The sequence below is a fragment of the Ophidiomyces ophidiicola genome, assembly GCF_022830035.1.
Source record: "Ophidiomyces ophidiicola strain CBS 122913 chromosome Unknown scaffold_3, whole genome shotgun sequence".
Taxonomy (NCBI): domain Eukaryota; kingdom Fungi; phylum Ascomycota; class Eurotiomycetes; order Onygenales; family Onygenaceae; genus Ophidiomyces; species Ophidiomyces ophidiicola.
This window is the reverse complement of record NW_026054643.1, coordinates 82925-108348: the sequence shown is the minus strand read 5'-3', so window position 1 is coordinate 108348 and position 25424 is coordinate 82925. Positions and strand designations below refer to the sequence as shown.

At 47.5% G+C, this 25424-nt stretch overlaps 11 protein-coding genes across 11 annotated transcripts; 4 read left to right on the top strand and 7 right to left on the bottom strand.

The window, feature by feature from the left end:
* Positions 1 to 720: 720 nt before the first annotated feature.
* Positions 721 to 2363, bottom strand: LOZ57_001089 (uncharacterized protein; the record flags this gene model as incomplete). The annotated part of the gene is made up of 2 exons (XM_049250182.1): positions 721 to 2148; positions 2202 to 2363. The coding sequence occupies 2 exons, from the start codon at positions 2361 to 2363 to the stop codon at positions 721 to 723; spliced, it is 1590 nt and encodes a 529-aa protein (XP_049110542.1).
* Positions 2364 to 2981: 618 nt separating this feature from the next.
* On the top strand, positions 2982 to 4568 carry PPE1 (Protein phosphatase methylesterase 1; the record flags this gene model as incomplete). Its single annotated transcript, XM_049250181.1, has 5 exons — positions 2982 to 3196; positions 3353 to 3867; positions 3921 to 4011; positions 4066 to 4313; positions 4378 to 4568. 5 exons carry the CDS (start codon positions 2982 to 2984, stop codon positions 4566 to 4568), a joined length of 1260 nt encoding a protein of 419 aa, XP_049110541.1.
* Positions 4569 to 4912: 344 nt separating this feature from the next.
* TAF5 (Transcription initiation factor TFIID subunit 5) lies at positions 4913 to 7919 on the bottom strand (the record flags this gene model as incomplete). Its single annotated transcript, XM_049250180.1, has 5 exons — positions 4913 to 5969; positions 6031 to 6845; positions 6894 to 6937; positions 7002 to 7140; positions 7740 to 7919. 5 exons carry the CDS (start codon positions 7917 to 7919, stop codon positions 4913 to 4915), a joined length of 2235 nt encoding a protein of 744 aa, XP_049110540.1.
* An 858-nt stretch (positions 7920 to 8777) lies between these two features.
* Positions 8778 to 9581, bottom strand: LOZ57_001086 (uncharacterized protein; the record flags this gene model as incomplete). The annotated part of the gene is made up of 3 exons (XM_049250179.1): positions 8778 to 9103; positions 9168 to 9274; positions 9325 to 9581. 3 exons carry the CDS (start codon positions 9579 to 9581, stop codon positions 8778 to 8780), a joined length of 690 nt encoding a protein of 229 aa, XP_049110539.1.
* Positions 9582 to 9959: 378 nt separating this feature from the next.
* Positions 9960 to 10857, bottom strand: LOZ57_001085 (uncharacterized protein; the record flags this gene model as incomplete). The annotated part of the gene is made up of 2 exons (XM_049250178.1): positions 9960 to 10571; positions 10621 to 10857. The coding sequence occupies 2 exons, from the start codon at positions 10855 to 10857 to the stop codon at positions 9960 to 9962; spliced, it is 849 nt and encodes a 282-aa protein (XP_049110538.1).
* A 693-nt stretch (positions 10858 to 11550) lies between these two features.
* Positions 11551 to 12149, top strand: LOZ57_001084 (uncharacterized protein; the record flags this gene model as incomplete). The annotated part of the gene is made up of 2 exons (XM_049250177.1): positions 11551 to 11622; positions 11670 to 12149. The coding sequence occupies 2 exons, from the start codon at positions 11551 to 11553 to the stop codon at positions 12147 to 12149; spliced, it is 552 nt and encodes a 183-aa protein (XP_049110537.1).
* A 409-nt stretch (positions 12150 to 12558) lies between these two features.
* CAP2 (F-actin-capping protein subunit beta) lies at positions 12559 to 13671 on the bottom strand (the record flags this gene model as incomplete). Its single annotated transcript, XM_049250176.1, has 5 exons — positions 12559 to 12632; positions 12695 to 12742; positions 12832 to 13101; positions 13172 to 13581; positions 13643 to 13671. The coding sequence occupies 5 exons, from the start codon at positions 13669 to 13671 to the stop codon at positions 12559 to 12561; spliced, it is 831 nt and encodes a 276-aa protein (XP_049110536.1).
* A 259-nt stretch (positions 13672 to 13930) lies between these two features.
* MPH1 (3'-5' DNA helicase) lies at positions 13931 to 17158 on the bottom strand (the record flags this gene model as incomplete). Its single annotated transcript, XM_049250175.1, has 1 exon — positions 13931 to 17158. The coding sequence occupies one exon, from the start codon at positions 17156 to 17158 to the stop codon at positions 13931 to 13933; it is 3228 nt and encodes a 1075-aa protein (XP_049110535.1).
* Positions 17159 to 18398: 1240 nt separating this feature from the next.
* LOZ57_001081 (uncharacterized protein) lies at positions 18399 to 19083 on the top strand (the record flags this gene model as incomplete). Its single annotated transcript, XM_049250174.1, has 3 exons — positions 18399 to 18504; positions 18567 to 18890; positions 18950 to 19083. The coding sequence occupies 3 exons, from the start codon at positions 18399 to 18401 to the stop codon at positions 19081 to 19083; spliced, it is 564 nt and encodes a 187-aa protein (XP_049110534.1).
* A 1018-nt stretch (positions 19084 to 20101) lies between these two features.
* On the top strand, positions 20102 to 20821 carry LOZ57_001080 (uncharacterized protein; the record flags this gene model as incomplete). Its single annotated transcript, XM_049250173.1, has 1 exon — positions 20102 to 20821. One exon carries the CDS (start codon positions 20102 to 20104, stop codon positions 20819 to 20821), a length of 720 nt encoding a protein of 239 aa, XP_049110533.1.
* Positions 20822 to 21452: 631 nt separating this feature from the next.
* On the bottom strand, positions 21453 to 24720 carry LOZ57_001079 (uncharacterized protein; the record flags this gene model as incomplete). Its single annotated transcript, XM_049250172.1, has 2 exons — positions 21453 to 24453; positions 24548 to 24720. 2 exons carry the CDS (start codon positions 24718 to 24720, stop codon positions 21453 to 21455), a joined length of 3174 nt encoding a protein of 1057 aa, XP_049110532.1.
* Positions 24721 to 25424: the final 704 nt, after the last annotated feature.

Here is a 25424-nt window from a genome sequence, read left to right as displayed (position 1 = left end):
GTAAAATACCTTCTGCCTCTTTACTGAAACTGTTCACATTTCGTCAGAAATTTATTGACGTCCAGTCTATGCTGGGCACATTCTGGGCGCTTGGGGTGGGCCGAGAGAGCTGGTCACGTGTGCATTCCACTACTATCCAAATTTTGCGCCCTCTAAACACGAATTCCAAACAACCTCGCAATATCTACGGAGAGTACAGCGGCGATCATAGATGGTTGTTAAGATAATTTCATTTCAACACACTATACTTTGGATCCTATGGCTTGTAAATATTGGAATTTAGAATATGATGCGTTGCTCAGAAGATTTATAAAGCTCCATTTCCCCAGCTATTATGAATTTGAGCCCTTACGAGTTTATAAGGCAAATTTTCTAAGCATTTACAGGTTCTACTATGGAGTATTCCGTACGGACTATAGTACCATCCGCACCCGACTAGGACCCACTGGAACTTCGAATAAACTACTCATCGTGAGGCAACTGAAGCAAAACAATTCAATTCAGGGTATTCAATGCTACGAATACCAATGTAAAACCACCGAAACTCTCCATTGATCCAGCTTCTTACAATAAATTCCACCAGAAACTTCACGCCATTGCTCAAGATGGTACAGGCAGGAGAGACAGGCAATACAACAGTAAAAAAAACCAGCCCCAAATAATAAGCAAAGGTGAAAACCTTTGACAAATATCAATGAAGGTCAAATTGATCTCAAAAGCTTAGCTTCCTCTGACCAATTCTTTCAATCTCTTCTCAAGAATTTTTCGCCCTTCAAGTGTTTCCCACACTTGGTGTGGGACACCTTTTACAATATCCCATGCTATCAAGTTCCGAGTAATTTTGGTTAAATCTTCCTGCTTCTCAGCCCAATTTTTGTTTCTTCTCATTTCTCTTCCAGAACTCACTACCACCAGTGGTGTAGAGGGTGTTTGGATATTTCGGGCACTTGATATTTCACTCTTCGTCATTGAGTCCGCAACCAAACTTTCTTGCAACTTTGCTTTGATAAATTTCCCATTTTGGTACGCTCTTTTACCCCATACCCTATCTTCCCGGGTGCGACCTTTGAAAATGGCACCTGCTAAGCGATCCAACCCTAGGGGTGAGAGTATCCCCCGTATCCATAGCATTAACCCTCTTCCAGGCCTACCCAGGTCAGAAAGAAACGCTTCGTGCATCGCATCGACGAGCATTATCCCGCTAATATCGCGCAAGTGACGACTCGAAAATATACGGCTGTATATGCCACCTACACCTGCGGAGACAAGCACCCATGGCCCTTCCTCATCCGCAAGTGCTAGAGCTTCGGAGAGTGCGTCGACGGACATGCCGGCAGAATGGGGTGATGGGGCGTTTTCTGACCATGCAATTCCCGGGCGGTCCCAATAACAATACCGAGGAATTGATCCATGTTTATAAGCAGCATCTACCCACTCAATCAAAGTATTCTCAGCGGGATCGCTGCCAGCTTCAAGGAGAACAGTTGGAGTCGTCCTGTTTTTTGATGTGAGTATATCGGGAACGTTACCCACGCAGGCGACATGAACTTGATACTTGTCGTTATCGACATAATACCTTTTCCCTGGAGGGGCAAGGCCGGCATCCGTTGCGCGAAGAACCAATGTCGACATAAGCAGGATTGCAACCAAGGCAGTTACTGTCATGACGATTGTCTGAACGAGAACAGCAATCCATTCTCGAAGTGGCCGTCTTGTTTCTTCTCGTCCGGTCAGCCGCTCTTCCTCCTCTCTTTTTCCCCAAGCAACAGTGCGAGTTTGAGCCACCAGGTATAAGGATATAAGCGTAGCCCAAGCCACTGATGCTATACCAACCCATCCTTCTTCGACCCGAAGGCGCGCAACGCCAAGTATTATGAACATATTCACAGCTAAGAATACTGACATCCATACTCCCCATATTGTCATTGGTGTTGAGGGTACCGAGAAGAAGATTAAGGCAATAAGTAGGTTGCCAAGCGTCAATGTTGTGAATGAGAAATCAAAGAATCCTGAGCCGCGGGTGCTCATCATTGGAGGACTGACGAATATAGAAATAAACAATAGAATCCACCATATCAGAGTAATAAAGAGAAATAGAACTGTTAAAGAGCGAAGAGCGCGAATGCCCCACAAGTTATAAGGAGATACCTGCAGGAGTTGTTAGAAGTAGGATGATGGGTAGAAATAAGTGTACTGCTTACAGCTGGATCATCTGGACTCAGATATGCACCTCCTGGAGGGAGGAGACGAGTGTGTTGATCAACATCCCTCTCATCCTGAACCCTTTGGCCCTGATTGCTACCCTCTCTTTCCTCATCTCTTTCCGCGCTAGCGCTTCTCCGTAAACCCCAGAGAGGGGACATAATTGCAAAGCACAGCAAAGACTGAGTGGTTCAGTATACTCACACAATTGAAGAAATGAACTCACTGTGAGAGCATTGTGAAGAAAGGAATATCCTCACTTGCAAATGCCATGATACCTGAGGTCGTACGTCACCCAACATTGGCTGTGGCAATAATACCATGACATCATTTGTCTGTCCCTCCTCACTTGCGTCATTCTTGATTTCCCTGACATTTAAGTGTGATGTTTCAGATTGATGGGCCGTGGATATAGCAAACATGCCTTTTTGATTGTATTTTTCACATCGCATTGTTGAAATACTCAATCATACAGAAAGCTGAATAGGAAAATGCCCTATTTTCTAGAACTGGACACGAGATAGAATAAAGGCGCCCAAAATTCAACATCTTGCACCATAAACTACATCTGGTTTCCCTATAGGATGTGAACTCAATTCGGGGCTGACTTAAGAGCCGCCAAGCTGGACAACAGCTTATTAGTTAACTAACTAAGTAACCACGGGCGTGGTGATAATCCCGCCACAGCCGCCGAGAGCCTTCTCGTATGCATGGTGGTGGGTGGCGCGCTAAAGTATCTCAGGAAGAGACCACAATATCATGAGCTGGTTAATTGTAATATGAGTGAATTGCAGAAGTCGTTCGCTAAATCTAAATTAGCGAGGCTACCTCCCGACATCTCCATGTTCGACGAACTGCCGGAACATGAACCGGCAAATGCTGGGCATGGGGAGTGGGGGAAGTTTGATGATGATTCTTCCTCGGCCTCGTCTGCATCTTCAACGGGCACGGTGATGCCGTCTCCTAGTCAAAAACTATTTGCGAGAAATAGTGGGTATGTTTCTTCTTTTTACATAGCAGCCCTTAATACAGATTGGGTGTCGGTGAATTTCTGGTGTCCCTGTGTGTTACTGCGTAGGAGGGTTTCTCTTCTTGGATCCCTAATATTCAATTTTACTTGGTACATTTCTAACGTTTGGGTATTCCAAAGGACGCAAATTGGAAGAGGGGAAATGTCATCTCTTCCATGGATAGACTATTTTCAAAGAGAGCTCTTTCTTGAAGAGGACACTGATGATCTACACATCACTCATCATGCTTATATTACACCTCCAGAAGATTCCGGGCCCCTATTCGTCATGCATCATGGGGCTGGATCTTCAGGTCTTTCATTTGCTGCTTGCGCGCAGGAAATTAGAAAAATCTTGCCGAGTGCTGGAATTTTGTCCTTGGATGCGCGCAATCATGGAAACAGCACATCCAGAAGCAATACCCAGCCCACTGATATTGAAGTAAATACTGATGAGTTGGACTTGAGTTTGGAGACATTAAGCCGCGACCTGGTGTATGTCATCCGCCACACAAAAGAAGAGATGAAATGGGAATCTATTCCCCCATTAGTCTTGATTGGTCATAGCCTTGGTGGTGCTGTTGTCACACATGTTGCTAGAACTGGTGAACTAGGCTCTGATGTGCTTGCTTATGCTGTTCTTGATGTTGTAGAAGGTTCGTGTTTACTATAGTCTAAAAACTCAGCTATTTAACGCTCACATGTCTAGGTTCTGCAATGGATGCACTCCAAAGTATGGAGACGTATCTTTCCATACGACCGTCTAGTTTTCCCTCTTTATCAGCCGGCATCACTTGGCAGTAGGTGTATCCACAAAACGGGCTCTCAATGCCTCCTGACTTACTCATCATCAGCCTTCGATCTCGAACCATCCGCAATACAAATTCAGCCCGTATTTCTGTTCCAGGCCTTCTCCGTGAAGATAAATCGGATTCCTCGCGACCGTGGAAATGGAATACTAATCTAGCTGCCACAAAGCCGTTTTGGGAGAATTGGTTCATCGGCCTTAGTAAAAAGTTTCTCGAAGCCAAGGGAGGAAAGTTGCTTCTTCTTGCGGGAACAGATCGGTTAGATAAAGAGTTGATCATCGGTCAAATGCAAGGTATGTGTATACATGCGCCCTCCCCTCTCAGAGCACTCCCCTGGTGTTCTAACAGAAGTTCTAGGAAAATATCAGTTGCAGGTTTTTCCTGAGGCGGGTCATTTCATTCATGAAGACCAGCCCACTAAGACTGCTCGTATTCTAGTTGATTTTTATAAAAGAAACGATAGAAGCGCCCTTGTATTGCCCCCAAAGGTCGGTGACATGATGGCTACTAAGGCAATGTCAAAAGTCCTTGGTTTTCCATCATCATGAGCTAAAAACTGTAGCTACTTGCCACCTGAAATCAAATGCAACCGAAGTGTTGGAAGAAGTTATTCAAATCAATCAAGGTTCCATTAGGTGGCAGTTAGTCGCGGAGTATACTCTTGGGGAATACTGGATTAATCCGGCAATTTTATGGCCATAGCAAATAGAAAGAACGCCTTCCACAATATCAACCGTTGCTGTGTCAGCTGCCACTCACCCAAACGCCACAAAATCGCATGCCGTCCCTATGCTCCTATCAAATTTCCAACCCATGCACATAACCGGAAAGTTTAAGGATGCACAACCCAAAATGGCGAAGCAGTGGCACAGCATAAAATACTGCTAGGGATTCATGGTAGATACGCACCGCCAGCGATGACCAGATTCATTCCTGTAAATTGGACTTTGTAGACCGGGCTTTTCTTAGTTGGAAAGGCACTGATCTGGTCCGGGGTGACAACGACGTCTTTTCCCTTTTTCTTTCCACTTGCAGCTCCGGTCTGAGTTGTAGAGGAAGCTGCCGTGTTTGTACCGTCGATCTTTGTCCCCGTTCCTCCCTCACCGATAATTTTTCCTTGACTATTAGTAGGGTCCATGGAAGGACCCGTAACATCCCAGACTCGAACGGTTCCATCCGCGCCGCCAGACACGAGAACCGTAGACTCTGCACTCCAAGATAGCGACCAGATTCCACCCTTTCCATGGCCACGCATCCGCTTGAGAAGTCTGCCGAGTGCTAAGTCCCAGAGGAAAATGGAGCCATGGTCATCAGCCGATGCCAGCGTCTTTCCATCCTTACTACAGGCCATCGAGGTAATGTTACCTGTGTGCCCCGTAAACATACGGACAGCATTTCCGGTTGTGACTGCCCACATACGAACTGTTCTATCACAGCTCCCAGTAAAAATGTACGCTGAATTAGGGTGGAAACAAACGCAGTCGACATCCTGATCGTGACCCGCAAATATTCGTTGTTGGCGAATGCGATCGGTAACCCACAACCTTGCAGTTTTGTCATGACCACCAGAAATAAAATAATGGCCATACGGACCCCATGCCAAGTCCCAAACGGGCTGGTCATGTCCCTTGTAAACTACCATGCATTGCCAAAGATCGAGGGACCACAATCGAATGGTCTTGTCGCCAGAAGACGAAAGAAGCCAGCGAGTATTTGTTTTGACTTCTGCCTCGTCAGGACTAGCAATTGATGGCGCAAACGCAACCGCAAAAACAGGTCCAGAATGGCCATAAAGGCGACGAGAATTCGAAGGTTTGAAGTCTTTATCCTCAAGTTCAGGATAAGTGGGCTGTATCGGAAGGCCATCTACACTCCATACACGAATGTATGAATCTTGCATGCCGGCTGCAACAAGCATGCTATCGCCCGAAAAGTCGAGGCAATTTATTCTTTTAAAGGAATCATCAGTATAAAAGTTCCTGTCATTATTATGAAAGGCGTTTTACGTACCCATCGTATGTGTTGTGGAATGTAAACATGCAAACGCTTATAGCGGGACCAACGCCACCTGTGCGGCTCTCAATTTTGAACCTATCGCGATTTTCCTTAACCCTTTGAACTTCAATAGCGACATCTCGAGCAAGTGAAGACGGATATGGGATATCAGAGCGAGAAGGGGACTCGACGTCTTCTTCCTTTTTGATCATTTGTTCAAAATGCTGGACGAGAGAGGGTTTTCCAGGAGGAGGGGGCTCCTTAGTATCTGCATCTTCTAGCTCGGCTCTCACATCGCCTTCAAGCTCAGGTTCGAGGGGAAGTTTTCCAAGTTTAAGGCGTGGGAGAGTGCCTGCCATTGCGGGGTTATCACCAGTGTACGCGGAGCCGGGGTGATGACCTGGAATCCCTTCATCTTCCAGAGGTGGGCCGCCGTCAATATCTTTGGCCCTAGCCAGCATTGCTGCAAAACTGAACCTGTCATCGGAGGAACGATCTTTGGTAATTATCGTACAGTAACTGCTAAGCAATGCCGATACCAATGATCCTTCCTTGCCTTTGCTCTCGAGATATTGCATAAGGTTCGAAAAAGCAGGATTGCTCAGTGTGAGACGATATTTGTTCTCTCGGTAAGTTTTTGCAATAGCATTGGTGTTCAGGTGCTCTGGAAGTGTGACAGGGCTTAGTGTGCGAATATCGTCGCTGTGATCTGGGAGAAAATAGTCCTTATTTGTGTCAAAGAACTGACGAGCCTCTGCTGGAGCTAGGGTTGACACAAGGCTGATGTGCGAGTAAACAAAAATAGGCCATAGAATACGCCGGAGTTCAGGCTGACATTGCGTTAGCTATTAAGTCTTCAGGTAACGAATTCTGCATACCTTGTAGATGTCCAGGTTATTCTCGACCCATGCCCTGATCATATCTTCGTTCATGTTAAAGGATGAAAATGGTTGTTTGAATATTAGACAGGAAAGGCTGCAACGTACCAAATGCAGGCCGAAACCTTGCACGTGAATCATCACCAGTAGGCGGCAGGGGGCGCCCGTCAATTTCTTGATTTGCGGATTCCATCCTAAGCATCATTTCCGTGCGATTATAGCCTTTCTTCGCCAGATAATCAATGACCTGACGAGCCGGGTTGATTAGCCATATATGAAAGAAAAAAGAAGGGGGTAAAATGTAGAAAATAATAAACTCAAGTGCTGTATAGTTGGGAGAAAGGTAGACAGACACAAGGGAAAAGGGAAAGCGTTATCAAGATTAAAAAAGCAGACATTTCATATTAGACATGACATCCATATTGTCTGACATATAGTTTTCTTTTGGGGTAAGGTGAAATATATTTCCCCGTGGCTTCAAATGGTTTTCAAATTTCCTTCCTGAAATTTCAATCGAGGTACATGGATGGACAAAATTGGGGTATAGGGCTCATAAGAGCTAGAGGGGAACTTAGTAAAACAAAGTGGAGGGGTGACTTCACTGAAGTGCACGTGAGATTCGTGAGAACTAATCTAACAAGGCAATGGTATTGCCAAAAGCAGTGGCAACACTTTTCGTCTGAAGAAGGTTGTGACATTCCATTTCACTGCAGAAGACCATGCAATTGAAATTTAAGTGAGAATAACAGAAAAAGGACAAGACATTTGTATACACCAGAAAATAACCAGAAACAAAGTCAAAAGTCGCAACTTGTCTTAAATAGCAGGGTGTTGAACATGACTTACAATCTGATTCAGGTTTTGTTGTGACATGACTTGGGGAGACGAACTTGTAGTAGTAGTAGGGGTTCCGCTACTAGAAGCGTGGGTATTGCTGATCGGCTGCTGTTGAGCTGAGGGAGGCTGTGGGTTATTTGGCCCAATACTGCCACCGCGCGGGCCAGGGCTTGGAGCTGGAGCCGACATGTTATGCGCTCCTGAAGTGAAGAAAAATATGGAGTAAGTCTATGTAACAAAATAGTCAGCTACAAAAAATTAGGAAGCAGCAGCTGAGAATTTTGCATTCAATGAAAAGGGTATCATGGCAGATTTTCCAAAAGGCCGCCGGTGCTTGCTAGTTGTTGGATGAAGCGTCGGTTGATATCGAGCGATGGCCAAGTGCTTAGTCATCGCGATCGTTCTTTTCATCACGAAAATGCTGATCAACGACTACGATAATTGCGCAATGAATGGCATACACAAATCGGTGCCGAACTCCCACCGGTGCGCATATCTAACGGTGGAGTATTTGGTCGAATATTTCCCGTCGCAGATCTATTTCTCAAACTCACCACACCAACGGCGCTCCCTTGAAGGTTGAATAAGGGTGCTGACGTGCTTAGATATAGAGCTTGCGTATCCCGAGTTTACACTTAATAACTGAATTTATAGATGATTATGTTGTGAGATTATGGAAAATATTGCTAGAATTACATGATATCTTATAACTTATCTCATCGCGTCCTATAATACTTTACTGCGAGTTCGCTCTGCTCGCTTCTCCACTCTTGCTACCAAGTACTCCTATCACAATTCTTCAAGCAGGTTCTATTGATTTTGAGGGTGTATATTCTGTATTTAGGGTGTAGGGCTGCACCCTGCACCTGATCTATTCAGACCAATCTGCGCCATAGGAGTAGTTAACCAAGGTTGATTAAGCATAATCTTTTTTAGCTAGTTATTTAAGAAAGGGTTAGTAAAAGGTTTAAGATTGTTTTTGGCTAATCAAAGTAAATAGGACTTTGATATGGTAGGTAGTAGGGCAAGGTAGGCACAAGAGACACGTTACACTACTCCGAGTACTTGTTTCACGCGTTTGAGTAGATTTCGCCCGGACGGGTCTGTACGTTTCTGAGCAAATATGTTGGCAAAATGCTGCCGGTGCGTCTGATCCAGTCCCGCGCGTATTTCATAAACCTTCTCTGGGAAAGTAAGAATGAGAAATTGGATATCTGTAAAATCGTTTGAGGAACCTCGAGCAAAGAATGCCCCTAGCTTGCTCTCTGCAATAGATTTAATGTTTAGGACAGCAAATGTCTGCGGCCCCGTTTCCGTATTTATGCTGATCGCCTCGGATGATGTCCTGAGGTCGCTTGGTGCGCCAAGTGAGCCTTAACATACAGTAACTACCGTCAGCGAAGTTCACTGTTCCTCCTGAGGGAGTCTCAGATCTACCTTGAAGAATCAAGTCAACCATGACATGAATTTCGGGCTCATTTCCCGACTCCACTTGCACAAACAGCCTCAAAACCCCCGACATAGGGCCTAGGGGCCGGAGAATACTGAGATACAATATGTCAGTAATGATAGTTTTCGGATCGAGGGAACCAACCGTTCATTATTTGATACTGCCTGTATGAGTTGTAACATATTGCATCCGGCCGCAATATCAACATCGAATGTATCACGCCGACTTCCGCGAAGCGACAGAGAGAAACCACCCATCAACGCATAAGGAATATTACTAGCCGTAAGTTTTTGAGTAATTTGGCGTGCAGCTAAGAGCAAGTGCTCATTGCGTACGAGGCGGGAAGCCCGTGCAAGAGCCATACCTTGCTCTACTGTATAGGTACCAGATACCTGTGCCATACTTTGCGACAGTAGAAACAAATCGGTGAAACGGAGAAGGGAGTCTCTGTAGTTATCCTAAGCTTATGTTAACGAGCCGAGCTCCCTGGCTTTTGCTAGTATCATAAGGGCGCGTGGCGCGGGTGGATAAAGAGCTCTAGGCTACTGAAATGAGGGGCGCCTGGCGCGGGTAACTACCTGTTAGTGGGTAAAGCGCTAAGAGGCTTGGCAGGGTCACGGGAAACTTTGTAAAAGCATCTCAGGCCCTCATCATCTCAAACCTTGCTTTTGCTCAAAGCGATGTGGTAAGAGCACTTCGCAACTAGCAAGAGCGGAGCAGCACCTCGGCCTGTACTCTGAGTGTTAACTTGAACGAATAGCAGGCGTGCCCGAATATGGTTAAACGTAAATTCTCTTCTCCAACCGTGGGTCCCCAGAGGTCTTTGCATAAAACCTTGAGGCATAATATTCTTTTGGGAGTTCAAACCCAATTCGGTTCTCTTTTGTTCCAACAATTCGTTTCCAGGTCTCCATTTTGCTCGTAGCATGTGTAGCAAGCTCCAAAAGACAAGAGTAATCAGTTAACGGGACTGACGATCGAATCTTCTCGTTTTTACGAAAAGCCCATGCTACATCATTTGTCCCATCGAGATTCAGATGCTTCAGACCCCACTCCTCTGTCAAATTCATACCGTCAATCAAATCAGTCAAGGCCACCTCAGAATCGGTATCTAGCAGACTTTGGGCGAAAACTGGAAGCGTTGGGTACGGAAGGCCCATTTGACTTCTCTCTATATTTGAGGGCACGCATTTCAGGTAGGCATCTTCTGCCGGGATGATAACGAAATAAAGCGTGACACCACGGATTTTGAAGCGCGGGAAGGTATGGTAGAGGCAACCAAGTTGAGGCGTTTCGTCAGGGAACGCCTGATATACTTGACTGTGGGGTTCCGACTCGAAAATCTGCGAGGCTTTCTTAAGCAAATCTGTTGGCACGCAGACTTCCCAATCCTGGGTTACCGGTCAGTAAAATTGCAGAGCAGAGATGATATGTACTAACATGTCGGACTCGTTCTGCGCCATAGTATTTTAATGCAGAGACTCCTACTAGACAGCAGCAGATACCAGCGTTTTCAAGTATTTTTATGACTTTTAATACGTCAGGGGTTCCTGTACCGTAAAGGCTCGGGGGAGAGTCGCCTGGAAAGCCGAAGGAGGGCAATGTGACGATGGGAGGTGGCTCTGGATCTTTGCATGAACAGGATGAAGCGTTCGTAATTGCAGGAGTAGGATCCATATCTGATTTTGAGAAATTCACTATATAACCCAAAGTCAGATGTATCGCAGATTCTTATGGGCCGAAAAGCAAGACCTTTACTCCCAAAGCAACGCCTTGTGTTGAATCAATTTCTATACAGAATATCCAGTTAACTTGATTAAGTGTATTTGACTTTAGTAATGTCTTTGTATTGGAGTACAGCTAGCTATTTCTACCACAAGTACAATTACACCTACATACAAAGAACCTTCCAGAAAATTTCTAAGTCCGCAAAAACTATGAAAACAGTAAAATCTAGTAGAATAGTATGAGGTTCTGATGTGGTAATGTGTGAGAATGAGTAACTACTATCTTCTGTGAGAGTAAAATGTATGGTAAAAAAATCCAATATTGACTATATGATTCTATTATAGAGTATTAAATACATTTTCACTAATTGGTTCAACAGTATTTTAAAGAACAGAGAGATTGAGAATATAGATTAAGTAATGATAACATTAAGAATGCAATATGTTGTGCAGTGTAGACAGCTGCATATGTTAAATTGAAATCTCAGAATAATGGCAATCTGATTTAATATTATTATGCAATTATTGGATCAACATTGTGCTGAGTTACTATGGAGTGGCAACATTGCCACTACCATAACATTACGGTATTCCACAAAATTCCAATGAAAAGCGCAATTTATCTATCATATTCGTCGCGACTATGGATTCGAAAGAGCCGGATCACACCTTTAGTGCTGCTGATCGCATTCGGCAATTGAATGAAATTGATCAAGTTAGTTTGCGACAAAGCAGGCTCACGCAGCGGCTGACGCTTGATAGGATGTTGCCAAACTCCTCCATGCTGCTGGACTCGCTGTTCAAGCACTAACAAACGCGCCTCTTCCTACCGATAACCCTTCTCAAACTGCTTCTTCGTCTTCCGAGAAAAATGTCCTAGACGCTCATAAAGACGCTTTTAAGGAAGCCTCCTCCCAATATTTTTCCCTCCTTTCTTCAATCGATGTTCGTCTTCGTCGGCAAGTCTACGCCCTTGAGGAAGCATCAATCATTCGCCCCGAGTCAGCAGTAAAAGCCGGCGAAGGCGTTGGTATTGGTGCCGTGCCTCCTGCCCCAGGAGCAACGAACCCGTTGGAGATAAGCTGGCTGAATACTCGCAAAGACACTGTTGAGAAGGAGAAGGAAGCGGAGTTATGGGCAGATGCAAGAGAATTCGTTTTGAAGTTGAAATCGAAAACCACGGATGGCGGACCTAAGCCGCAATCCAATGACAACCTGCCGAAGGAAATGGACGTCGATTGATTGTCTGTCACTAATCTAGATTACCTCTCCGGTGCGCCCAAAAATCAAGACGAAGACCAAGCCAGAATAGTTCAGATGCCGCCCCCATTTATGAACAACATACATACTAGAAATATGGAAACTTGAAATTCTACGGAAACGACCTGTAGTTTCCTTTAAATTCGATCCGTATCTGTTATCATTCTGAGAAATATGAATGGACCCACGTCGCCCAAGGAAGGAGGTTTCTGGGAATATGGTCATTGGTTATCATGCATTAAAAGTAGAAAGGCTCGTTAGAAAGATGGTATGATGTCTATCCATTTTGCTAGGTATGTGTGCGTGTTTGTGTGTATACATGCCAATGATATTGACTTGGCTATAGCCACTAAGAACCATTTGTCGGGAGGAAAATGGCCAACCAAAGCCTTTATTTCATCATCGAGTTGATCATGTCTCTATGGGCGGAACGATCTCTGTTTGTCTCAGATAATGGTTGAATACCTTGAATGATACATGGGTTAGTGTATTGGAAGAGGAATAAACAATATAACATTGGAACTTACTTCGCAGTTCAGAAACTACATCCTTCGCCTTTCCAAAATACACTTCCTCTATATGAAGATCCTGTCAGCCCTCGTCACACAGTGCACGAAGCCAGCAAAACCATGTGTAATAGCAATAAACCCGAAATGGCACTTACGTAGTAAATTTCTCATTTTCAACTCCATATCCTCTACCAACCGACCAACATTGGCGACATGGCTCGCTTCTCCTTCAATAGGCATATCTGCCTCAATCTGCCGCGTCATATTGCCACTAAGATCCATTTCTCCAAGAGCCTCGGAACCGGTAGATAGGTGTAGAATGACAGTACTTGTAAGCTTGTAGTGGCAGGTTCGTCCTCGGTCAGTGGCCTCAAAGACATGAATACTATCCCACGCCCCTGAATTCTTTGAGCCCGGTGTAATTCCTAACGCAGAATTTCCGTTAGCGAAACCTATCCATAATTGACCTTGCATAGGCCTTTGGAGCAAACAAACCTTTCTTTAATAGCACGACTCCCGCAAACCCATCATCGTCCAGATCCCAAAAGTATACGCTCCCAACCCCACCTTCATAATAGAGCTCTCGATAAACATCAAACGCCTCATTTGCCGCAACCTCTAGCTTCCTCACCCTCTCACTAGGAACTGTGCCATCCTCGAGCGGTGGGTCGAACTCGTTGCTCCAGGGACTCCGGTAGCTGTCTCCGTCGCGATTGTAGTCACAGAGCAGATAGTCGCGGCTGGTGCGGGCACAACGCCGGATTTCAAGCGGTTGATCGACGGAAGCAAGAAGATCTTCTGTGAGGTCGGGGACCAGTGTAGTGATGTATTGGAGATTGCGCTTGGTGTCGCGGGGTGAGAGGCGACGGAGGAGGTCTCTACGGACGAGTTGATGAGCTTCAATGCTGTAATGGGTGGGGTATGGGTGCAACACGAATTCCAAAATCGCGGATTGATGGCACTTACAATGCACTGTCAAATTGCGTATCCGCCATGGCAATAAATTGTGAGGCGCTTCCTATGCGACTGGTTCTCGAATGCTGTTGTTCGCGGCCAGGAATCTCTGGTCGACATGATACATACCAGCTTCCCCACAAAGTGCGTGGCAACACGGGGCTTGCGTGAAACCCTCGCCCTCCCTCTTGTACATCTGTGGAATATATGAGTGTAAAGACACAAGAAATTTTGGAAATTTTTGAGACGAATCCTAATTACAAAAGTTGAAGTATGTATTTATTTATCCGAAAAAGACCCCTATTCATTATCACTATCGTCACTGATCACAAATCGCTTCCTCCGCTGAGACGGCAGGGGGCTATCCACCTCATTGATATCAGGCTCAGTAGGTGGTCCGCGCTTCTTTCCAGTGCTGAGTGCTTCAAGAATCAACTGGTCAAGATCCATACCCTGCACGCTCTCACAATCAGATAGTGGTTCACGGGGTTGAGGCGTATTCAAGGTACACGGATCATCTTCCCGGTCTGTGGGCAGGTCTTCGAAGTCCAAGCTATCTCCATAGGGATTATCCATAAAAGCTGTATGCTCGTCCTTGCACGTAGGGCTTATACTTCTAATCTTTCGAAGTGTTTCAACGAAGCGGCGAGTACTTCGTCCGTGTGGTATGTATCTTGTAGGTCGCAGCGATCTCTGCAATACCGGATATGCATCCATTCGAACGGTAGGAGCCGGTTGGTTGACGATCGCCTGAAAATCCCGATCTTTTGCCAATTCATCGCTCTGATTTGCACATAGATCATCAAGGTCCGGGGCCTCCTCAAGCTCGGGGCTCGGCGAGCGAACGGGTTTCTGTCTTTTTGAACCCCGGCTTGAATTGGTGTTCGTGCGACCCAGGCGTGAGGCTTTTGTGAAACCCGTTTCTACATCATCTGGCATGTGGAATTTCTTTGGTGGCCGCTTAGGTGCGCGAGCGCGCTTAGCCGGCTCAGGGAGCCCCGGCTGAGAATTTTCAATTGGGATCTCAATCACCCTCTCGTCAACCTCTGGCTGAATTGCTCGCGGAATGATCCGCGGCGACTTGTCATCGTGAAAGTTGAAGCTTTTACCGGAAGCAATGAGTTGTTGCATTTTTTCGTAGCTATCTTTTGCCTTGTTGTAGGACTCTTCTTCTTTGCCTTTTGATAAAAGAAGTATGATATTTCCAGATCGCTTTCTTCCTGTTCGCCCCATTCTCTGCAACATGCGAATTGGCGAAGAGTGCCCGTCATAACAAATAATCAGGTCGACCTCACCTATGTCCAACCCTTCTTCACCAATAGAGGTCGCAACAATGGTATTATAGATGCCGCTCTTGAACTTGGACACAACCGCTAATTGTGTCTTTTGGTCCATCCCCTCTGACCCCTTCGCATTGGCCTGGCCGACAAAGACATGCGGCCGGATCATCGGTTGGTGTCTTTTAAGCACACGAACTATCTCTTCAGCACTGTCGCGAAAATGACTAAATATCATGACACGAGTGCTGCTAGAATCGGATTTTTCGCCATTTTGGTCACTCCCGCCTTCGTTATCTAAAAAATGATTCAAAATCGCCTCTCTTAGGTATTCCAACTTAGGGTGCCCTATGAAGTCTGGATTATTCGTCCAAGAACGCAACCTTGACATTAAGATCTTAAAATTGCCGTCCGAAGCAATTTGAGCAGAAGATCTTCCTCCCTTTTTTTCTTTCAAAACCGAATCCTCAAAAGAGACTAGGTTTCTAAAGAATGGTCCAATCCCGTGATATTTTAGAAGATCAATCGCATGCGCAAGGCTGGCAAGCACTGTAAATAGTGAGTTGATAGCACCTTTCGCAGGCCAGGACGCTGCTCTCCCAGCCGAAGAGTTGTTCCACTCCTGCCGAGCTTTCGTGAGACCAAAGGGGGTGAGCGCCATGGGGTCTCTTCCCCAGTAGGCATTTTGGTTCCGAAGTTTATCGACAGTGGATTGAAGTGCTTTAGAAAAAAGTTCCATGGCAGCCACCATTTCTTGAGAGTTTTCGAACGTTTTTAACTCGACGTTTCGCGAGTGGATAAATTCGCGAATATCAAGAGAATGTTCCGTTCGAATTTCAATTCTGGATATATTTAACCCATCAATTACTTCCTGCACAGCTTCAACCGTGGCGCCAGGCGTAGCAGTCAGAGCCATCACTCTGAAGCTCTTATTAAATCGATAAAGAAACTTAACAATCTCAACATAGGCATACGCGCCAGTTGCACGGTGAGCTTCATCAACGACTAGCAGGACTATACGCTTCGGGTCAGCAATGCCGGTTTTAAGATCGTTCATTATTGTCTGGGGTGTCATAAAAAACACTCGTTTGGACTTCCATTCCTCGGCTCTCACGCCTGGTGGGGTGTTTCCCGTAAGCAAAGTGGTCTGAGAGCGAGGGATTCCCACAATATTAAAGCAGGCCTCAACTTGCTGTGATACGAGCGGCTTCGTTGGTGCAACGAATACGATCTGAGAGCTTTTCGTCCAGTGAAGCCAATTCAGCATGACCGTGGCGGCGATGAAGGTCTTTCCGAGGCCTGTGGGTAGTGCAACTAGTAGGTTGTGAAACAGAGCTCTGTAGGCTATATTGTACTGATATTCTCTCTTCCTCCCTAGGTTATTTGGAAAAGTCCAGCGTTGGAGAGCTTCTTCGTTAAGCTCGTGGTGGGTAGGAGGCTCATTCTGACTTGCTAGCGGCCAGCTACGAGATGATGGCTGGGATGCGGCTATATTGCTAGTAAATCCTCCAAATAGTGTAGTCTGACGAAAACTTCCATTTTGAGAACCTCGCGACCGATTTTTTTGTGATAGCTGCTGTGAAGAAATCAAATTTGGGACATTATTATTAGTAGTATTCCCATACTCGGGTTCAAAGTCGAACGCATCATCTGGGATGTCATCAAACTCAAACGAAGCTTCCTCCTTAGGAGTTTGCTTATGAGCCGTAGCCCCCAGGCCTCCACCAGGGCCATCAACTGGGTTCTCAAACGATTCAACGGGTACCCGGGCCCACTGCTCCTCTTTGAACGACTGAAGCGATGCAGCAATGGCAGCATCAATATCCTCATCTTCTAGCTCATCCTCAAAGTCAGGGACAGTTTGTTTTTTGCATTCAGCTCTCGCGGGACTTCTTTTTGCTTGAAGAATAGATTTTTGCCTCCCGGGTGCTTTCCACCGGGGGCCGCGAATCACAGATGGACTAGACGGCGGTTGGGTCTGGCTCACAAACACAGGCTCGTGGTCGACATGGTATTTCGGCAGATGAATTTTGGACTTTCGTGCGGCGACTTTGTCATCGTGAGTTGTCGCTGGCACGGAAGAATTCGAAACAGCTTCATGGGCCGCACGGCGGCCCGTAGTCTCCGGGCTTAAACGTCGTCGTTTGGCAGGTCGCAAAGCTCCTGGGGGGAGAGTGTCATTGGAAGCTTCGATGAAAAGCCCACTGTCACAGTCGAAGTCGCTAAACACATAGCCGTCAGTATCAGACATTTCCTAGCATGCCAAGCGTGGACATGACACGCACGTAGCGGTCACCGACGCTCCATTCGGAGTATTCTCCAGCGAGCCCACCACGATGGAGCTTCTTCGTATACTCTGTATGCTCTCAAAGACGTTTCTCCTCGCCGGCAGAAGTTCGGCTCACGTGTTTTGTAGTGACGCGTTAGCACGTGACCGTGTCGAAACGCGGCGGGCTAGCGGGATGCCTGCGCATGACATCACGGACAGAGAGAAGCTTGTTGTTGTTTCTAAAAAACCCTGGCTGATGGGGGTGGCCCGCTCGCGTTCACACGGCCTGTTTTATTATTATGTACAGACCCCTTGCCTAACCGGCTATGCACTTTAACGGCAGACTTGTTGGGTATAGCGCCAATATCAAGTAAGATTGCTAGCAAAGCCAACCCGAGCCCACTTGCGTTAGCGTGTTGCGTGGCATCAGCAGCAGGAAGAAACAACTCCACCACCTCACAGTCTCCAGCACGCGAACAAGCCGTGCTATTGACCTCAGATACCCACGGCCTGGCTCTGCGAGCGCTCCGACATGCCGTACTAGGCGTGGGCCAGCGACCACACAGAATGCTATTGTTGGAGTGGTTCTGCAGCGGGCAAGAATGGGAGCAGCCAAGCCGCCTTGTCCACTAGCGAGGCAGGGGTTCTGCTGAAACACCGCAGTTGATCACAGCTGGATTTTATCTAGCGAGCGACTGGCCGTTGGTGCTGGGTGCTGCGCGGGCGATGGGGGAGACCACGGACGGGTTGTTTTGCGTGGCCCGTACGATGATGCATCTCCGAGGCCCTTCCAGCAGGCGGCGCTGCAGCTAGGATCGCGGGCGTTGCCGTCAGCTGCGAAAGAGGTTTGTTGATCCGGCGATGGAGCAGAAATCGAACGCCACCAGCCAGCGGCCAATCGCGCGGCGTTGCCCAGGGTATGGTGGGTGACGGTGGCCTCGCTATGCCGCACCCAGTCCCAGAGGATCGTCTTTGTCAGGCCAATGATGCCCGGCGCGATCTGGTGACTCGTCTGCTGCCCCTTTAAAAGGGCTGCTGGCGCCAATTTTCCCCCAGAAACTGTTTGTTGTTGTCCTGCTGTTTCTGCCCTTAAGACGCTCGCTATTCCCCTTCTTCTCCATCAACCACATCCACTCGTTTACTTTTCTTCTGTCGTTTTTTTCTCCCTCTACCCTCCATTTAATCCTAATACCAGTTTCCGGCTTTCTACCTCCCATTCATCATGAAGTTCTCCGGTGTTGTCGCTTTCTCCCTCTTCGCTCTGGCCTCTGCCCAAAGCCAGTCCTCTACCGCTCCACTGTCGCCAGCGGCCAGCTGTGCCCTTAAATGTGTGTCAATCTAGCGAAAGGTTTTGTTGCATGGGACTGACTGATTAATGCTTTGGAACTAGGCAATCCCACCGACGTCTGCTGCAGGGCTGCGTGCGCTGGTGTTCCCTGCCCTGATGCTGATGCTGCCAAAAAGACCACCGAATGCGCCGCCAAGTGTCCCCAAGGCAACGGAAGCCAGGCACAAACTGAGGCCTACGCCCAGTGCCAGCAGGCTTGCATTAAGTCCATCTACTTGTCGTCCGCTGCTACCCCTCCTCAAACCGGCGCTCCCGCCCAGCCAACCAGCGCTTCGTCCCCAACCCCTATCCCCAGCCCCAGCCCCAGCGGTAGCTCTTCCGGAACTGCCTCCGGCAGCTCGTCTGTTCGCCCAACTGGTAGCAGTTGTATGTTATGCCCTACATTGCTATATTTTCGCATTCGTCATAGCTGACATTTTTCACAGCAAGCACCAGCACTCGCGCAAGCAGCTCCGCCAGCGCCACCAGCGCTGCCAGCACTCCTAACGCTGCTGCCGGTCTTTCCGGTGCTTCTGCTGGCACTTTCTTCGGCCTCGCACTCGCTGCCTTTGCCCTCTAAATGAAGCTAATCATGCCCTTCGCTCGACCAAAGCGATGACCACGAGACCTCGTAATGCTGGTTGGGGCTGTTGGTTTGGTGTTTGGATATATGTGTGATCTGTCAATAGTAGGATTCTTTAGTACTTGGACCTTAATACTGAAAGATTAATATCCTTTTACCCGTCTTCTTTTTTTACTTCGTTGTCGCCCATAGTGTTCCCACTTGCAGTGAATCCATCTCTAAAGAGCTTTCTCATCTCTACACGCCATTCCCTTTCCCTCTCCGTAATCCAGTATCTCTTGTTCGGTAGTACAGACAGACTACTGGCGTCAGAACATTACTGAGTACCCCATACACACAGGGCACAAAGTCATTGAATCGGCCAAACGAATATTGGTACTTCGTATTCTGTACAAGAGTCGCCGCCTCATCCGGCCTTTTGCATATCAGTCGCACAATCTTCAACCTAGCTGTGCCAATATACCAATGAACATGGAGAAAAGGACTTTCATTGTTCCATTTAAGTTGCACATTTTTAAGTCCGGCTGTTGATGATCACTGTTGGCATTCCTGTCAACATTTAACATTTCCAGAGTGCATCTGTCATGTGTGACAGAACAGCTGTGCTAGAAACGTCTGGTTAGGTGATGCACAAGCATGACGACCGTGCATTTATACAGAGTATCTATGCCAACACAATGATATGATATGATATCCAATCGATACATCCTCTGTATGCTGTCCGTTCATTCCGAGACAACAAATCAATGTGAGACTATGGAACTGGCCCTTAGTCATCGCTGAACCTTCACAGCGCAATCTCTTCCACCCAACTTTCCGTCCTCCACCAATCGTCGAAGCCACATGCACAACATCGGGTAAGGCATGGGATCTCTCTGGTTTCAAATGAGTCTCTGTCCAGATGGCTCGGTTGATATCGAGTCTTTGGCCGAGGCCTCTTCCCAATCTCTCAGTCACCCGTCTATCCAAGACACGAGCCTTCAGCTGCGATCGGAATTTACGGACCTTGAGCACCATGGACGGGCCCAACCATAACCCTCTAGTTTCCGACAGTGTCTTGATTTCGCGCATGCGATCCTTTGTCACGAACCAGATGCAGCACTACGACCCTTCTCACAACCCGGCGCATATCACCCGCGTTGTCCGCCTCGCCCACCGCCTCCTCGCCGCCGAGCGCGCTCGCGGTTCGCGGATCGTATACAATGACTCACTCGTCACCCTTGCCGCCCTCCTTCACGATATCGGAGACAGGAAATACCTAACACCGGGCAGTACACAAGACCCCACCACGATAGTCCGTGATACCATCATCCGCAGCGGCGGCGAGCCGTCGTTTGCTCAAAAGGTTCAGACCATAGTTTCAAACGTCTCCTACAGTACGGAGGTCAAGGACCCCAGCGTTGCCAGGCGTCTCATCGCGGAGGAAGGGTTCCCAGAACTAGCTATTGTGCAGGACGCAGACCGTCTAGATGCAATAGGCGCGGTGGGCATCGGGCGGTGTTTTACCTATCTGGGTGCTAAAGGGCCGCGGCAGGGGATTGGCGGACCTCTGCCTTGGGAACTCGACGAGGCAGTGGACCATTTTAGCGAGAAACTGTTAAAGCTGGAAGCGATAATGAAAACGGACTCTGGTCGTGATATGGCCCGGAAGAGGACGTTAAGAATTCAGGAGTTTATGCACTGGTGGCAGGACGAAATGGGTGATGTCAGCAATGAAAGCGCGCATCGCAATTAATGCTGTAACGTCGTGGCTGTCGGGGAAGGTTGAATGGCGTTTTCTAGACGTCGCTCAGCTAAGCTCGAAGCATTGCTTTTACTCGACTCACTATCAACGACCGCCTTTAAACTCTGGCTTTCGGGTGTTTGGCTCCAAATATGTACCTCGGTTCTTCCAACATATTATTAGACAAAACGATTACAAAGTACCAAAGAATTCTCAGTATGAGATTAAGAATAAATAATAACACATCAGACTACACGTAGGTAGATAATATACTAGGTATCTCGCCAGATAGCTCAGTATATAAGAGCAAAATCCAAAGACATACATATTCATAGTACCAACAACGCCCAAGGAAAAGAAATCCAAAAATTGTTTGAAATGTGAATACATAAAACGAAATCCAGCAGCATCGAAATCCGGGAGGCAACACCCATGATAACTCCACTGATTGCAAATAGACTATGCGCGCCGACTCTATTACTGTGGTGTGGACTATAGCATCAACCACTGACGACAATACCTCAACCAAACGCCCGACTTGATCGATTCAAGTGTATGCTGTAGTTAGTGTCTGAAACAAAGCAGACAATATATGTGATAAAAAGAAGAGGATTAAAAAGAGAAAGGAAAATAAGAGCAGATATCAAACCCGATCGGCCGCGAAGTCAAGTATATCACAATCGTCCTCAAAGAAGCCTTCCTCGTTGCCTTCAGAAGTACCATAGGCGTCTCCAGAGCCAGTTCTTTTCTTTTGTCGAGTGGTCAATACTGCATATTCGACGGTGCCATTTCTTCTACCTAGGTTTATGTGGTTTTCCATTCCATTTTCGCATAGGTTTGAAGGATCAGTGGTATTCTTATTAGCTTGAAGCAGGAGTTTCCTGGAAGGTGTACTTTTCCCAAATACCCACGGATCGGCATCTGGGCCTTGGTCCTGGTATTTCGCAGTAAAAATTTCAAGGTTGACTCGGCGGTCTGTGTGGAAAGGTTGATAGGGGGCGTTTGTCTCAATCTCTGCCTGAGAAAGGGGCGAACACTTCACAGTCGGAGGAAATGTCAATGGTACTATCGGAGGGGGTGACCAGTGTCCAGCAGTTTCAACGTTTATCATTGTAAGTAGGGTTTGGCTTGGCCCAGGCGGGATACGCAGATATGAGGGAAGAAGTACTTCCCGTACTTTAGTCCCAAACGCCGATTGCTCTTGCTTCTTTTTCCCGTCTCGAATCTTATAAACCCGAAAGAACTCGCCATCAACGATTCCTAGCAAAGGCTCACAGTCATCGCCAAGCCAGGCCATGCGGCACGGAGCGGCCTCTCTGGCAAAAGCACGAAGGTGCAAACGGTTCTCTCCGAAATGCCTAATAGCATTCATCGTCTCAGCTGCTGCCCCCACTGACTTGCTCAATCCCGAAACAATAACTTTACTTCCACGAGAAGTAGCGAAACCTATGCCCACTGTTGCAAATGCGGCGCCAACGCTCGGTGCTCGTCCCCTGAAGGCAGACAATATGGGCTGAGTCGTGTCACCAATTACTTTAACAGCAGTAGAAATACCATATCCACGTGGCGATGGATCGTCAAGTTTCTCTTTTGTTGAATCATCGGAATTGGGCTTTTGGTGACGCTGAACCCTCCGAAGCGGTGGCCATTGATAAGCGCTTTTTGGGATATCATATAAGTGAATAGTACCATTCTTCGTGGCGATTCCCAAGCGCTCTCCGATGGGCTCTGTCCATTTCACATCAAGAATACTTGTCATTGTTAGCCGGTCAAATCTTGCTACCTCCCGAACGTATGCTGGAAGAGATGGAGTAGTTTGAGATATATCATCCGTAACAACAAGTTTTGATCGACAGAACCGCATCTGCATAAGATCCCAAACGTGCTGGATATCTCCCTTTCTGCTTACGGTCAGAAGCATAAGACCGTTTGGTGACAAAGAGACGAAGCCGCATCCGTTGGGTGGCTGAAATGTCGCGACTGGGTTAATCGTTGTGACTTTACCATTTTCACCTTCTTCCAGACGTTTCAAATCAATCAAGGAGACCAAATCAGGTGATTTTACCGAGGGCTTTTCGGTGTCCTGAGAGTGGGTAGGTGGGAAGAAATTGGGATGGGGCGGATCCATGTGTGCTCCTCGACGCGAGGCCATATCTTGGCTATGGTGGGCGTCCTTATAGAAATAATTATTCCAAGTTTGCGCAACCTGGCCTCCAGTCCATGTCGCTCCTCGAAAGATCTCCTGAGTCACACCTCTTGTGAGATTAGTTAAAAAACTGCCATTGTCATAGTCTGCCACACAAGTCACAGTTGGCCGAGTTGGTGGGTTATGAGCATCTGTCTCATATATCCTTTTGTGGTGAATGTGACAGCGGATAGTGCCTCCTAGTGATGTTCGACTCGAAGGCGGTGGAGAAACAGCAAGCCATCGGCCACTTAGCGACAGTATTGGAGTCTCCGAGAATCCTATGTCATAGCCGAATTCGGAGTACAGTTCGTCGGTGGTAGTTGAATTGGATGACCCCGAGTGCCTGTGTGTATCCCTTACGCGAACATTGGTCCATGTCTTTCCAAGACAGCTATAGGGACTTCGTTGGTTTTTACTAGCACCAAATATCAAGACTTCGCCGCTTGTTCCGGAAGCAACAACAATATAATTTCCACTGGTGAACAATCTCAAATCTCCAGAAGGCGGAGGCACCGATGGAGATGACCCGGGAAACGCACTGTAGCATGTCTCGGGTTTGGTTGCAAAAAGGGTAGCAAGCAAACTTTGCGACCTAAGCGAGAATACTTGCACGCGGGTTTGCATATGTGGTAAATCTGATCGACCTGGATTGCCATCTTGCCTAGTAGAAATATTATCAGGCACAACGGAAGCTGGCCGCTCCGTGTCATCAGGAGTGACAGGACCAAATATTGTAGCCACAACAAGCGGTCGATGCAAGAGGAAGGGATCAGCCCCACAAGTCCAAGTTAGTATTTTTGCATCCAGTACCCTACCGTTCAGTCCTCGAAGAGCCCCAAGAAGTCGTGCCTGTTCGCCGTCAAGTGACAAGACTTCTAAGGCTCCATCCCGCCCGACGAGGAGAACTTTCTTCACAGAAGGACGAGGTTTTTGAAAGATAATATTATCAACTGCACAAAATGAAGACCCAAGTGTCTCCTGCGCCCTTGTGCCTATTGGAGGAATTCCAGGAATATCGATATCGGGTGCAGAGTAAAAATGCGCCTGAGGAAGATGGGGTGGAGGAGGGTAGCACTGCTGTTGGGTACTTATGGAGTTTCGTTTCTGCCTATCGTGAGACTGGTATCTTGGAGACTCAGAATGCTCGGTTCCAATACTCAAGGGTCGATGTCTGCTACGTGGAGGAGAAGCCGGAGTGGCGCTTCGGTCAAACGCCCCTCTATCTGTCGGCATGATAAAAGTAGGTGGAGATTCACCAATACTCGTAGCTTCTTGAGGCGGCGTACCACCAAAAGGGATGGACTTAGTCCAATCATCTGTCCGTATGTTGGTATCATGCAGTTGGGACAGAGGTAGCGAGGTAAGAGCATCTAGAACGGGCGACGTGGTATTCACCAACGCGGGCTCTCTTAAAAGTGTTGACGGGAAAGACTCAAAAAGGAGGTCAGGGGCATTCCTATAGACAGCTTCCGGTCAGTTTTTGGCCTGAAAGATAGCACAAACCAAAAAAGAAAACGTAGGTTGGGTGTCGACGCCGGGTCAGAACTTACCCCTTGTTAAACTGGGTATCTGGCTCGGCTTGCGCCATCTTGTTGTCTTTTCGGGCAGCATACTTCTTCCTTTTTGGAGCCACCGCGCCGGTGATAGAGGATGGAGAAGAAGACGCGTTGAGACTAGAGTCGGGGTGAGAGTTATGGGGGCTTGGGCTCGACAGCGGGGGCATATAAGCGATCAGCTGTTGCTATGTAAGTTGAGTGTAGGCCTCCCAGTCAAGGTCTATATTGCCTTGGTAGGACAACGTGCAGTTCGAAATCCCAGCGCGTGGATAAACGGAGCTCCCGGAGCTGGTCCAGCTTCGAGTTGAAGCCCTGGTTTAACACCAGTGGCAATAGAAAGGAGAGGCTTCACGTAGCCTGGCACTATACAAAGAGCGTCTTCCAGAGCGTATGCAATAAAAGTTGGGTGACCAACAGGCAGGAAGAGTTCTTGAGATGGTGATGACTGCGCCAGTGGTAATGAGGGGGAGGGGGGGGATCACGAATGACTGATGACTGCATGCATATGTAATGATCCAGACGAATGACAGACATATTATTACCCGGCGAAACAGCTGAACATGGCGGGTGGACCAGTCAGGACCACACTAAGATATGTATTATTACCGGACGTTACCACGCGTCTCGGGGCAACCGTTGGGGGCCAGCCAATGACGTCGTTGCCGGTCCCTGGTTCTGACATGCAAACAGAGCAAATTCCCAGGAACACGCGCTCGCCAAGCCATGTCAGCCCCACGGTGGCTTATGTCATCGTGTCGATAAGAGCTGACTCAGCAAGGCGTGTGATGCAGCCACCTCGACAGGGGCAAACCAGCGCATTCGCGACGCCCCGAAGTTTGGCAGTCAAACGCCATCCAGCACGAGACGCCCG